General features: G+C 45.9%; 1 protein-coding gene across 2 annotated transcripts in view; it reads right to left on the bottom strand.

Annotated features, from left to right (window-relative positions):
• The window catches only part of PDIA5 (protein disulfide isomerase family A member 5), a 106,023-nt gene that overhangs the window by 77,325 nt on the left and 15,141 nt on the right, over positions 1–13,557 (bottom strand). For both annotated transcript variants that reach the window (XM_075152866.1, XM_075152867.1), the window contains exon 3: positions 12,966–13,053. In XM_075152866.1, the coding sequence (XP_075008967.1) occupies positions 12,966–13,053 (88 nt within the window). The remainder of the gene's footprint in view (positions 1–12,965; positions 13,054–13,557) is intronic.

Below are 13,557 nucleotides of genomic sequence, written 5' to 3' on the forward strand. Positions count from 1 at the left end.
CAGTCTTACTCCAGACCGATCTGGAGGCATGTAGAAGCCCTTGTGGCCCTGCTGGAGCTGACTGCCAGACAGCTGACTAAAGTCAGCCCGCACCACAGTCAACATTTGTAAATGCTCTTCTAGACACTCCCAAATGTTTCCAGGATACACGTATATTTCTGGCCATCTCAGCCTTGCCAAGACAAATGTTAGGTGATTGAGGTGAACAAGTGTAATGCTGAAATCTACCTCCAGCAAAGGGTCTGTCAAACCCTGAGATGTGCAGACAATTGTTCTGGCATCAGTAGAGGACCAAAATGGGTATTCAAGACAGTTCTGTTGCTGGTTCTGCCACCAGTTTGGTGCAACTTCAAACCATGTGGGGAAAAAAAGTGTAAGTTTTCCTTGTGTGTCATTTAGAGATCCAGATACTCATCTTAGAAAAGTTGTGCAAGGTTTATAGTTGAAAAAGGCTACAAAACATTACTACTGAGATGTACCTGTAAGCAAGCAGTTAGCAACTCCTACCACTCCAACTCCTCCCAATTCATTTTCTGTTTGCATGGGTTTCTATTAAAAAAAAGAAAGATAAGAACAGCTGTTTCATTGGAAGGAAACAGGATCTAAGCCTGCCCTGCTTTCAGGATTGCTCCATTTGTAGTGATTCACGTAGCTGCTTGAATGCACATCCCTTATCACAGGAAAGAAAGCAGCAGTTTGCTCCAGTATGTCTCTTACCATTTAGTGGGCAGATTCTCCGCACCGCTGCATTGGCAGTTTAGTCTGTTTATGAAAGCCGCACTGATGGAAGAGGAGCAAATTCCCAGAATAGGAAGTGTCTAAATGTGTATCAGTAATTTTTTCATGCATCAGTGCAGATTTTTGCACATGCCAGACCCACCAACTCAGATGCTATACTAATGATTCTTTGGAAAAAGCAGAAAAGGAGACGTACAGAAATGGCAGAGAGAGACCCGTTCTGCTTTTTCTTCTGCTTACACTTACAGCCAGACAAAAATAACCTGCAAAGAGCAACCTGCTCTGATATCACTTGGTAATGACCATATCCTTAATAAGAGTAAATATCAACACAGATGCAGTCCCTGCTCTGAGATTTGTCTCTTCTGGATCTCAGCCAACAGCCTCTCTCTAAAGATGAGCTCCTCAACTCTCACATGGGAGAGGGTAATTAGGCCTCTGGTTCTTGCAATTTAATTATACCACTTGAAGAGGCAGTGTAAGAGTTTGTTATAAAGACTAGAAGAAGAAAAAAAAAAAAAGGAAAAAACCTAACAAAAAACCCAAAACTTAAAAAGCCAGAAACCACCCCCAAAATCAGCACTCTACCCCCCAGGCCAAGACACTCCAGACAAGGCACCAGGCTCGGGAAACACTGGTTTGCGGATGAAGTCAGCCATGTGCCCCCAGCAGCCGTCCTCGGCTGCCTCATGCCACTCCTTCCAGAGCAATTCGAACCCTCGCAGGCCCCTGCTGTGCTACCGCTGAAGGGACCCCTGCTTGGCCTGCAGGCCGTCCTAAAATCACCCGGCTTTATCTCTGTGGAACATCATCCAAAACATCAACCTATTTGCAATACCACAAGAGACCTAACCAGCAGCTGTCTCCCAAGTGGCATGATGGCATGGCTTCCTTCCACTCCCACAGGCATATTCCCCACGCTTCCCCTTCCCACGAAAACAAACTGGGGCTCCAAAACGCTCCTTCGCAGGAGAAGCGAAGACATATGGCAGCTTGTTAAAAAGAACGATAAACTGAAAGATCCAAGCTGACCTAACTAAGCAAGAAGTCTGAATAACAACAAAGACGGCGTGCATCACAGGAATACTTCACCCCTTTCCATTCACATCCCCATCTCCTCTACTGGGAGACACTTCTATCACTTGGGGTTACGTGGAGCTGGCAGGAAGCCCGACTGGAGCGCTCCCTGTAAACCTCTGGGGTCCCCTGCCAGCGTTAGCACGCACAGATCATCACTTTGCACAGGCAGCCAGCTGTTACTGGGGCAGGAGGACGGCAAGGGCTTTGCGAAGGAGATCTGACCTCCTTTGGCTCACCACCAGCGCAGCCAGCACCTGACGGGGACGTGCCACGGGCGCTCCTCAGGAGCGGCGCAGGACGCCCGCTCTGCCTGTGCGGGGCTGCCCGCAGGCCTGGGAGCTCGTGGCCCTAAGGACAGAGAAGCAGTGAGAGATACTGATGGCAGTCCCCAGGGGCAGGAGCAACCCAGAAAAAGGCTTTTGCAGCAACGTGGCAAGGTAATTTGGAAGCGGAAAGAACAGAGGGCAAAGCTAGACAGGAGGAATGCAAAATAAGATGCAGGAGTTTGGCTGCAGTAAGTCCACCTTGTTTTTTAAAAATAAAACAAGTCCAAGCTGGATGGATCCTAAGTAAGAGATGGCGCCCGGAGGCAGCAATGCAAAACACCCTCCCTGGGGCAAATTCAAATATTGTCCTGGCAGGTCCTGAAGGCAGCAAGATAAGACCAAACACCCTCAGCACCATCCCCTCTTACAAGCAGAAATAAGATTGTCCGCAGCTCCCTAATTATTTCCCTTACCACGTAATGCTGCCCGTTGCCTTCTCATCAAGAAGGAAAACAGCCCTACAACCTCATCAGCCTCTGGGGAGGAAGGATCTGGGATGACTGTCAAATCCCCCCTTAGGAAATGACAAAAATGCCATACAAAAAAAGTTCATGTCTCCAGTTGCCAATGTAGTAGCAGCGCGTGCACGTGCTGTGTGGCCACGCCACTTCGGTGCCACGGAGCTGGCACCTACTAACACTTTGCAATGCAGACTGGACCCAGCCTTCTTTTTCATCCATACCTACAGTGTTTCCAGGCACAAGAGAAGTGATTAATAAAAACACTAACAGCACCAATTTAAGTAACCAGGTCAGTAAATCTGCCTGCACAAAAACTATCTTGCTCCTCTATCAGCATATCACGTAACCACATGTGAACCACAGACCTCACAACCTGTAAACACATTTTATCTCTTCTATCCGTACGTATCTCCATCTGAAACAGGGCTCAACAATCCACGTAAATTATGCTTCAGCAGTCCCTTATATCACAGTTGCACCTGTAGACCCCAAGTGATGGAGGCCCTGTTGTATCAGTGGCTGTACAAACAAACACTGTCACTGACCCAACAGCTGGAAGAGATGAGACTGAGCAGGCAAGGAGGAGGAACAGGCTCTGAGAGCAGCGTGATACGGCACAGCAGAAGCACGGCTGCCTACAAAATAAGCCTCCCAACACTGGAAAAAGCTTTGGAAGGTACCAGTCAAAGCTGTTATCTTATTACCAGCATGCTCTCTCATCATTGTCTCTGTTGTTTAATTGCTTTCATTCTTTTATGTTATGGTGAACACCATCGTACAGAGAACAACTCCAGTGATAACTTCAGGGAAGTGCAACTGCAATTTCAGACCAGTCCTCAGAAGTGAATTAACAAACAGGGTTTCCCAGCCCAATGCGCAGCCTCTGCAATGCCCTCTGGCTACCTTCCAGAGAATACCCTCTCCAGACAACAGACTGATGAACATCCTGAGAAAGCATGGAGTTGAGATCCTGCCAAACAACTAATTGAGCTCGTGACCCAAAAAAGCAGCAAAAGGGGTGTCAGTGCCAGAAACTTCCTCAAGCCACCTAAAAATAAAAACCACATTTGCACTTGCAAACCTAATCTGAAAGAAGAAGTCATTAACGGCCAGTTGTAGTTAGATGTGCTCCTATGAGGTTTCAAAATCAAAAATGCAATTCATTAGCCATAGTTGGGGACAATATGGGATTTTGACTACGCTCCTTCCAGTCATCAATCCCACCCTCCAACAAGGACTGTGTGATCCATTTACACTACAGCAGCCTGGGTACTTTGCTAACCAAATGAAAACAGACCGACTGACCCCTGCAAAATTCTCCTCCTCTCTGACCGTGGGCATTGCCTCCCCATCGTCCTCCCTCCTCCCTCCCAGCCTGGGGCGGCAGCTTCCATAACTACTGCTCCTGACGGTATGTCACATTTGTAAGGCTCCTCATATTCTCTAATGATCCCAGACCTTTCTGTATCACTCTCTTGAGACAGATCTGAAATCAGAGAAGGAAAAAAAATTTAAAACTCACTTCTCAAACCATCAGCCTAGCTTGCAAGAGCACTTCTTCAAAGAGCTGTGCTAAGCAGCCGCTGGATGGTAATGGCTTACATCTACTCAAACAAAAAGTCCATACGCAGCTCTCCTTGCAGACAGGCACTTTGATACTATGCTCCTGAGCGGGGTTTAAGAATCTGCAGACACCAAAATAGGAACAGGACCCAGGAGAGATGGACGCAAAAGTAATCAGCACAGGAAGCTTAAAACACAAAATTTGTCTTTGAAAACAAAGCAACATTTTGCCACCATTCTAGGTTCCTGATGGAAATTATCTTATAAAAGAAGTAACAATAGCAACAGGATTCCATAGCACAGAACAAATGAGCCGCTCAAACAATGCAGCAGATGAAAAGCTTGAATCTTTTAAGGGATGGGGGAGCATGAAAACCAAAACCAGAAAACACACTGCTAGAAAGAATTAAAGATTAGGATTAGCAGACTGACAGGACAGAGTCTCATCTGAATTTAGGGCCTGATTTTCCTCCGTAGAACGCAGCAAAAAGCCTCCCTGTTACCCACGGGGTGATCGCAGCCTTCTGCTCCAAACGCTCCCCTGGAACGTGCCAGGAATGCAAACAGAATAATCCATGTGCTGCGGAGACCCAGCACCACTCACTACCCAATACAAATGACTCCCTGTACCCATTAGTCAATTAGAGAGGCCAGAATCTATAGGAATGAGATTAAAAAGAAGTATTTTCTGAAAATTAAAACCCATGAGATTAATTCTCACTGCAAGCAAGAGCGAGCCAAAGACCAGAAAGAAACCCAAGACAAAAAAAGGTAACAGGTATCGTCAAGCAAAAACAATTAAGGGAAAAAATTATAAGCTCCAGCCCTGCAGAAAGTCAAAAAGTTATAATGAATGGTACTTTCCATGGAAATATAAATTAGTAAGAGGCACTCGGCAGCCCACATACCTGCACAGAAATACGGTGAACACATTCACAGGAGCCTCCAAAGACTTTGCAGTAACTTCCAGAAACGCCGAACATGCGAACTCTCTTTGCAAAGCAGCAACTTTCCTCATCAGACTCATCCAGACCTCCTCTAACTCACACAACCTGGTACAGGGGAACATTGTCCTAACCTGGGACATGAGACGACTACCACTCTGTCTCTGAGTTCACACTAACCTAAGATCCCCGCGAAGGCAGGTTTTGAATATATCACCCACAGGTACACAGACACTGCAGCACATTGTACTGTCCCCTTGGTGCCTGTTTTATGACCTTTATAGAATCATAGAATCATACAGGTTGGAAAAGACCTCTAAGATCATCGTGTCCAACCGTCAACCCAACACCACCATGCCCACTACATCATGTCCCTAAGGGCCTCATCTACACGTCTTTTAAATACCTCCAGGGATGGTGACTCCACCACTTCCCTGGGCAGCCTGTTCCAAGGCCTGACCACTCTTTCAGTAAAGAAATTTCTCCTAATGTCCAATCTAAACCTCCCTTGGCGCAACTTGAGGCCATTTCCTCTCGTCCTATCACTGGTTACTTGGGAGAAGAGACCAACACCCACCTTACTACAACCTCCTTTCAGGTAGTTGTAGAGCACGATGAGGTCTCCCCTCAGCCTCCTCTTCTCCAGACTAAACAACCCCAGCTCCCTCAGCCGCTCCTCATAAGACTTGTGCTCCAGGCCCTTCACCAGCTTCGTTGCCCTCCTCTGGACACGCTCCAGCACCGCCATGTCCTTCTTGTAGTGAGGGGCCCAAAACTGAACACAGGATTCGAGGTGCGGCCTCACCAGTGCCGAGTACAGGGGCACGATCACCTCCCTACTCCTGCTGGCCACACTATTTCTGATACAGGCCAGGATGCCGTTGGCCTTCTTGGCCACCTGAGCACACTGCTGGCTCATGTTCAGCCGGCTGTCAACCAGCACCCCCAGGTCCTTTTCCTCTGGGCAGCTTTCCAGCCACTCTTCCCCAAGCCTGTAGCGTTGCCTGGGGTTGTTGTGGCCGAAGTGCAGGACCCGGCACTTGGCCTTGTTGAACCTCATGCAGTTGGCCTCAGCCCATCGATCCAGCCTGTCCAGGTCCCTCTGCAGAGCCTTCCTACCCTCCAGCAGATCAACACTCCCGCCCAGCTTGGTGTTGTCTGCAGACTTACTGAGGGAGCACTCGATCCCCTCGTCCAGATCATTGATAAAGATATTGAACAAGACCAGCCCCAGTACTGAGCCCTGGGGAACACCGCTCGTGACCGGCCACCAGCTGGATTTAACTCCAACTGGATTTAACTTTAGCTGCACTATTGGCCTGGAGAGGATGCTAGAGGATGTTTTAAATAAAGTATTGAATACAGGAAAATGGAGATAATTTTACATTAAATCTTAGCTCACTTACTCTTCATTTTAGTCTGAAAAGCAGCTGCTTCAAAGATTCATGGTTAATGAGCAATTCTAGGCAAAACCCATGGAATACACATGGTTAGGATGAAACTGAGACATGAGCCCAGGCTCGTACACCCAAGCACTACGGTGGATTTCAGTAAAACACTGCATTTCTGAATTAATGCAATACACCAGACTAAATGGGTTTCTGTTAGGAACTGAGAGCTTACTTTAAAAAAGAATTTTTCTCAGACGAGCATAGCACTTCCTGATGGTCATTCTTACAGGAAAATAAAAGGACTTTAATGTGAATTAGCATTAACCGCGCAGACAGGTTATGATGGAGACAGGAGGAAGGCATTGAAAAAATCCATGCTGCAAATGCACAGTTTGCCCATATAAATCGCATCCACGTAAGGACATGTTGTCAGTATAACTACAGTGGCAAACTGTTCCTGATGGACACCCGGCTTACCTCCCCCTGGACCAGCTGCAAATGCAGCCCCTGCTACCTGCCCCAGGCTGGCACCTAGCGTTACCTGCCATCCAGTCCTGAGCTGCCGCTGCCCTTCGCCTTCAAGGCAACTGTGGAAAAAGTCAGAAATCCTAGACACTGCAAATCTACTTGGATGAAAAGGGTTGCATCAGTGCAAGAGCAGAACTCCTTTTTTCCTTTTTTCTCTCTCCATTAGATCTGGTCATTTTTATTTGCAATTTCAAAGCTTTTCATCAGTTTTAAAATTCAGCTACAAGGAAGGAAGACGAGTAGACTTATTCTCTTAAATAAATTCTACTTCCGATGAGCTTTATAGGAGTGAAGGTAAAAACTAAAGAGCAAAATGACACTTAATGCCATCTGTACCAGCAACCTCATTTCTAAAATTCCTCCCTGCTATTTCAAGGCATTACACAAATTCATTTATGACTGTGTGTATGGGTAAAGCCTTTCTGTATCGAAGCATGAGGAAATCAGAAATTTGGGAAGAAATATTTAATCTAAAAGGCAGATAAACACATAAATTGGGGGAAATCCCAGAAAAGACAACTACTCATTAGATTTGGCTGTCTCCTGAACCAGCACATGTTTAGATGCATAGCCTTGAAAGGGCTGCTTTACCAGCCAAATTATGATCTTAACGTTTATGCTAAGCGTCACGGGACTGCAACAATAACAAGTAATTATGAGGGATGGGGAATACAAGAACGATGCACAGGACACACAAAAAGGGACGACAAGAATGACACACACAAGCAGAAAAAGTGGGATTAAAACCAACCAAAAATTAGTCAGACATTTTAACCAGATGGCATTTCCTCTTCCTAGCAGTCTGATGTGCTAAAGCCAAGTACACGTGCTATGACAGCAGATGGAAATCACACAGCTTTGTTTATGTTTGGGACCTACAGTAAAGGGAACCATGCAAGTTTGAGCAGGGAATAATTACCCAGAGCCAAGGAAATGGGTGCTTTTTTGAAAATACCAGTGCACAATTGGGCAGGAGTTATAGTTAATAAAAAACTTGAGACAATTCAGTAACAGGGAAACCCAGGAGCGTTCTCTAAATCACATTCGGGATGGAAAGAGCAAGCTTCAACCTCTTTTGCCACCTCCTCAAAACTGCACCTGACCACAATGCATTTCATAATCTGCCAAACACATTTTCTTCTCTTCAACAAAGCCATTTTACTTTTTTCCCCTTCCACTTCACCCAAACTAGTTACACTCTTCCAAGTAACATCAGTCCTTGGCCACCCCATGATCTACCACAAAATCTACTCAAGAGGGCTAGAAGATAACTTTATATTGATTACTCTTCAAAACCAGACCTTGGGGCATCACAAACTGGGACTGGAGCTTTGTCTGTTTTAAAGACAAGAAACAAAAAATTTGTCTTTCACTCAAGCAGTAATTTCATCTTATTGTGTTCCCAGGCACATCACTTTGTACCTCTTACTTGCCACCATAAGGATTTGCCAAGTTTCTGTGAAGCACTGTGGGACGCCGAGGCTCTGCAGCACGCGCACAGACCGCCCGTCTGCCTACGCAGCACACACCAGCTCCACTGCACCCCAGCCTGCTGTTACAGTTAGCAGCACCCCAACTCTGAGATCGCACAAAAGGACAAGACACTTTCTTTTTAGCAGACACCTTAAGTTTTCAACTCCCTATGAAGCCCTTCCATATTCACAATTTCTATCAGCCTCCTGCTAAAAATAATTCAGTAATAGTCCTCTGCTTGCTTACATGCCCATCCCAATAGTATCTGAATGCATTAAATGAAGAGCACTCGTTTGTGCTGCTGTAGCATTTTTCCTTTCAAAGTTCTCCAATCTCTTCATAAACATTGACTAATGAATCAGGCAATATTTACCCACTTGCCTAGAAAACAGATACACCTTTTTTAACAGCACAAAGTAACAAGAAGTGAGTCATTCACAGAGCCAGGAACAGAAGCGGGACTCTCAGCTCCTATTAACGTGGTGCCTCCCCAAACACCAGTTTCAAAATACTTGCTCGTAAGATGACTGACCCATCTCTCTGGGACACTCTGAAGACTTACCAACCTGCAACGTTGTGCTCCACCCCTGCTACCAGTTAGCCTCAACTCAGAAATGAAGCACCAGGTATAATACGGAGGAAAGAAATAAATAAAAGGTAGCAGAGAGCGCTCTGTTCAAACCGACACCAACAAAAAGTAGCCATCACGCAGCAGGCTGCATTTTACCAGGCATTATTAGTTCAATATTCTGTCATCTCTCACACCACTGTTCATTCAACATCAAACGCCTCAGCAAGGACTTCCCAATTAAAACATGGAAAGGCTAGAATAAAGCATATTTTTGTCACTTCGTTTGTGGGTCTTTTATTCACAATTGAAATAGCTTCACGTTTAATTGTGTACAGAGCCACGCACGCTATCTCAGCACATAGGAGCAAACAGTGACCACTTTAACGCTGCAAGCAATTCTCATCCTGCCCCTTCATCTCTAGCAGGTGGCGTCTATCTGCCTGCGCAAACTGATTGAAATCTCCCGTGAACAAGAACCTTATCTGCAACACTGCACGCAGAGGCTCAGCATGGCCCCGCTCCAGCGTGGCACTTGACACAAGTCAGCCTAATGTGCAGGAAAGGCAGGTACCCGGCACTTCCCAGCCTCACACCTCCTAAGCCCAGGCACCCTGGGGACCTCTGCTATCCTGCCACAAAGTGACAAATTAAGTGACAACCTCCTTACTCCACACTAACCGTCTCAGCAAGAAACCAAGTATTTCCCCACATTATGCTGAAAAACTAACCTCCCCGGTCTCCCTGAGACCACTCAACCTGGAACTGAAAGCTCAAGTCTAACCTCTGCCTCATACCACAGACCTAACAAAAGCTCAGGCCAAGGAGCGCGGTTTCCATGTAAGCCAGCAATTCAGGCAGCCCGCCTCCAGCTGCAAACCTGCACGCTCCCCTCCCCTGTATGAAATACAGAACATACTGCCGAAACTTAGCAAACCATAATGACTTCCATCAGTGGAGCAGTATGTTCTTCCTTTCTCCTGAAAATGAGGGGAAGAAGAAGAATGACAAGAAACAAAAAAGCACCGCCAATAAAGAAAAAGAAAAGAAAAAGACTGCCGTCATCGCCACAGGGAAGCAGAGACACAAACCACAACTCTGCATGTACGCCAGCCTTGCCAATGCTTGGATCGGAAGGCAAAGAAGTCCGCTACAGCAGGATGTGAAGAGCAAAGCCAAAATTCCCTGCTAAATATTGCTGCCAAACAAGCCATTTCTTGTCAATATTTGTAAAACAAATTGAGCCTGTGCTGTAAATATCCCTGCATCTGTGCGCTGTTTGTTTCGGCATGAAGACTTGCAAATAAGGTTCATAGCATACTTGCAGTGGGAGAATAGCGTGAGCAACTCTGGTAGGACTCAGCTGTTCAGGCCCTACAACTGCCCCTTTGTGACTGGTGACAGCCTCCCTCATATCACTGCAACGAGGTGGGCAGCAGTTTGCAGCCACCTGCATACACACCAAAAAAAAAAAAAGCAAAGGAAAAAAAAAATATTTCAAGGGAAAAAAAAAAAATTTAAAAGTTACCTCAACACTACGAGATTGATTTCAGAATGCTTTAAAGGTTTAACAAGCAGATAAGCAGATCAACCACAAAACTTGGTTCAGGCTCAAACCATTTGTTTTTTTGCATGCATTGAGACCTCCTTTGCCACAAGCCAGTCTTCCAGTTCACCTTGCCCCATAAGACAAGTTCACAAATTCTGTTATGACATCCCTCTGTAGGAGGGAGTGATAGAAGTGACATCTCCGACAAATACCCAGCTACAGTTGGACAGATCATCTATTTTTTCCAGGTTCCCCCTAAACAAGTGATCTGAAAGGAAGCACTGCTCAACCCTCGAAGAGGGAATTACAACTATTGACATGTTACAGCACCCTGTCCACTGCTTGTCACTCGGCAAGTGGCAATCTGATTGTGATCTTACTGGCGTCAAAGCAAATTTTGGGAACCTACAAATCTATTCCCAGGTCTCCCAACCTCTTACAGCATGACCTTCAACAGGTTGCTTCACACTCTGGGAATAACTCACCTTTCATTACTAATAGGAAGCTTAACTTAAATATTTCCCCACCATGGTCAGAAGAAAGGTACTGCAAGTACCAAGCTTCCTATGAAATGTATTGAAGCACTACCTGGAGGAGACTGTAAAATACATTTCTTGCAAGCAACTTCCATAACCGAGTTTGGTTTAGACAACAACATTTGGAAAGGGAGAGCGTATTAGGCCTTGATGAATTGAAGTCTTTTTTTACAGCAAAACCAAACACCACGTTTCCCTCCCCATCACCATCACTTACAAACTCAGGAGCCAAAACTTCCCTGGATTTCAAACTGACGTCCTAAACACTGAATCTTTCCTTCCCCAACCCAGAACTAAAATAAATCCTGGAAATGGTTATTGCTTAGTTGCATTACAGCAGCATTTTGAAAGGCCAGATGAACAGCCTCATCATTCCAGCAGTTGTACACACGTGCACAGACACACACTGTAAGCAGTTAAGTCCCCCAACACAGAGGTGGCCTAAAACAAAAGGGAAACAGAAGACACAAAAAGGGAGTGACCACTCCACAGTGTCAAACTAAAGCCAAGAGGCAGGCCCAGCACCCTATCTGCTAGCCATCATTACTGACAACCAAAAATTGTTTATCAATGCTTTCGTTAGAAAAGGAGACTGGATTTCAGAGGTATGCCAGATCTCCACGCAACCTTCTCCTCATTAGGGTCAATACCATTTATTTGCTGGCTTTTCAGCAGGTGGGAAGTGCTACAGGCTTCACTGACCTCTGAGAAGCAGCCCTGCTTTCTGCCAGCGGATGACTTGGAACACCGTCCCCATCAGTTGGGCAGAGATGAAAGTGTCTCTGCATTTGGACAAGCCCAGCAGAATGCAAACAGAAGGCAGAAGCAGAGGACTCCACAGGAGAGATACCTGCCTGGTGGCAGCGGAAGAGCAAGACAGGTTAATCAACAACAAAAGCACGTTAACTTCGCTTTACCAATGACTTATTCTGGGTCACTGCTTGATGGATGGAGGTCGGTTTCAAAAGTATAATTTTAAGGGAGCCACATGATTTTCAGAGCTGATTTAGATTTGTCCACAGCTTACAATTTGTTCATACCATGGCAACCCACCCAAACACACAGGTAGGCAGCAAGCTGTTCCTCTGCAATGCACGAAGGGGAATTTGCCACCTGCAGGCAAAGCTCTCAAAGCTGCAGAGGCAGCGAGGCACTACGATACACAAGCTAAAACCACAGGCAATGTGTTATTGAGCAGAACCACAGTGGAGGCTTTCACATCTGCAAACCAGAAAGCACACACCTGTTCATTCCTCCCCACACAAGCAACTACTTACAAAAAGAAGTTTCCCTGCCTTCATGTTAAAAGTTGCCATGAACCTATACAACCACAGAGGAAGTCTTTAAAAGAAAGCACATTTTATTGAGAAACACAAATGGGTGGACGCTTCAAAACCAACCAAAGAGCCCTACTGCTCGTGCAACATTTGCTGTCGGAGCAGAACTGCCTTGCCCTCCAGCTGAGGCATAACATGTGGGATTCCTCCTCCCTTGGCTTGTGGGAAAACCAGAGCAGTCAGAGTTTCCATGCTACGTGCCCCCCATGAAAGGCAATGCTAGCTGGGGTCTCCAGCTTCAGGCTGAAAAACATGCTGTCAGAGGAGAAGTGACAACAGCCATAATGAAAAAATGATTCCCCACCACTGGTCTGAAGGAAGAGAGGATGGTAAGATGTAGGCTCCCTACAGCTATGAAGAAACTGCACAGAATGATGTGGGTTCAGTTACAGAGCCATCAAAAAAGCCAAGTCAGCAATAAAAGCCAAAAGGGGAAAGGGAAAAAACTGAGAAGAACAGCGTGACACATACCCGCAGTCTATCCAGCTTATAGTACCTCGTCCTTTCACCTCCTGGGCCACGCTGGACAGTAACCTGAGTGAGCTTTCTGCAGCAGCAGCTGGAAAACAAAACAAAATAATAATAAAAATAAATCAACAGCAGCATTATTACTCCAGATAGAAAAACACAATGGTGCATTCCTTTGTTCTGAAGCACTGGAAGAACATTTTGTCTAATTTGAAGAAACCAGTATGAGAGGGATCAGTAAAATCTTCTGTAAACTAGAAGGAATGCTGGCTGCAGCTGAAGTTGGGTGGCTCCTTCCCTCCACCCCCCTTGAACAACAACTGAAATTCATACCTCCAGGCACGCTCCCTGACCTACATTTATGGAGCTATATTGTGTCCTCTCCTGCAAACCAGCTTCCATCCCAACACTGCCTTTTTCCTGTGGCTGCGCATTAACCCGTTTGTACCGCTGTCTGCTAATTAGAGCAACTTCATTTAGGACCTTCATCAGCTGTAAGAGCAAGTCATTCAGCATCTCTGCCTGCCTCAATTCTATCCATGTCATACACAGAAAATAACACACTGTTGTTCTCATAACAACACAAACCTCACAT

This window comes from Calonectris borealis, chromosome 6 (assembly GCF_964195595.1).
Source record: "Calonectris borealis chromosome 6, bCalBor7.hap1.2, whole genome shotgun sequence".
Classification (NCBI taxonomy): domain Eukaryota; kingdom Metazoa; phylum Chordata; class Aves; order Procellariiformes; family Procellariidae; genus Calonectris; species Calonectris borealis.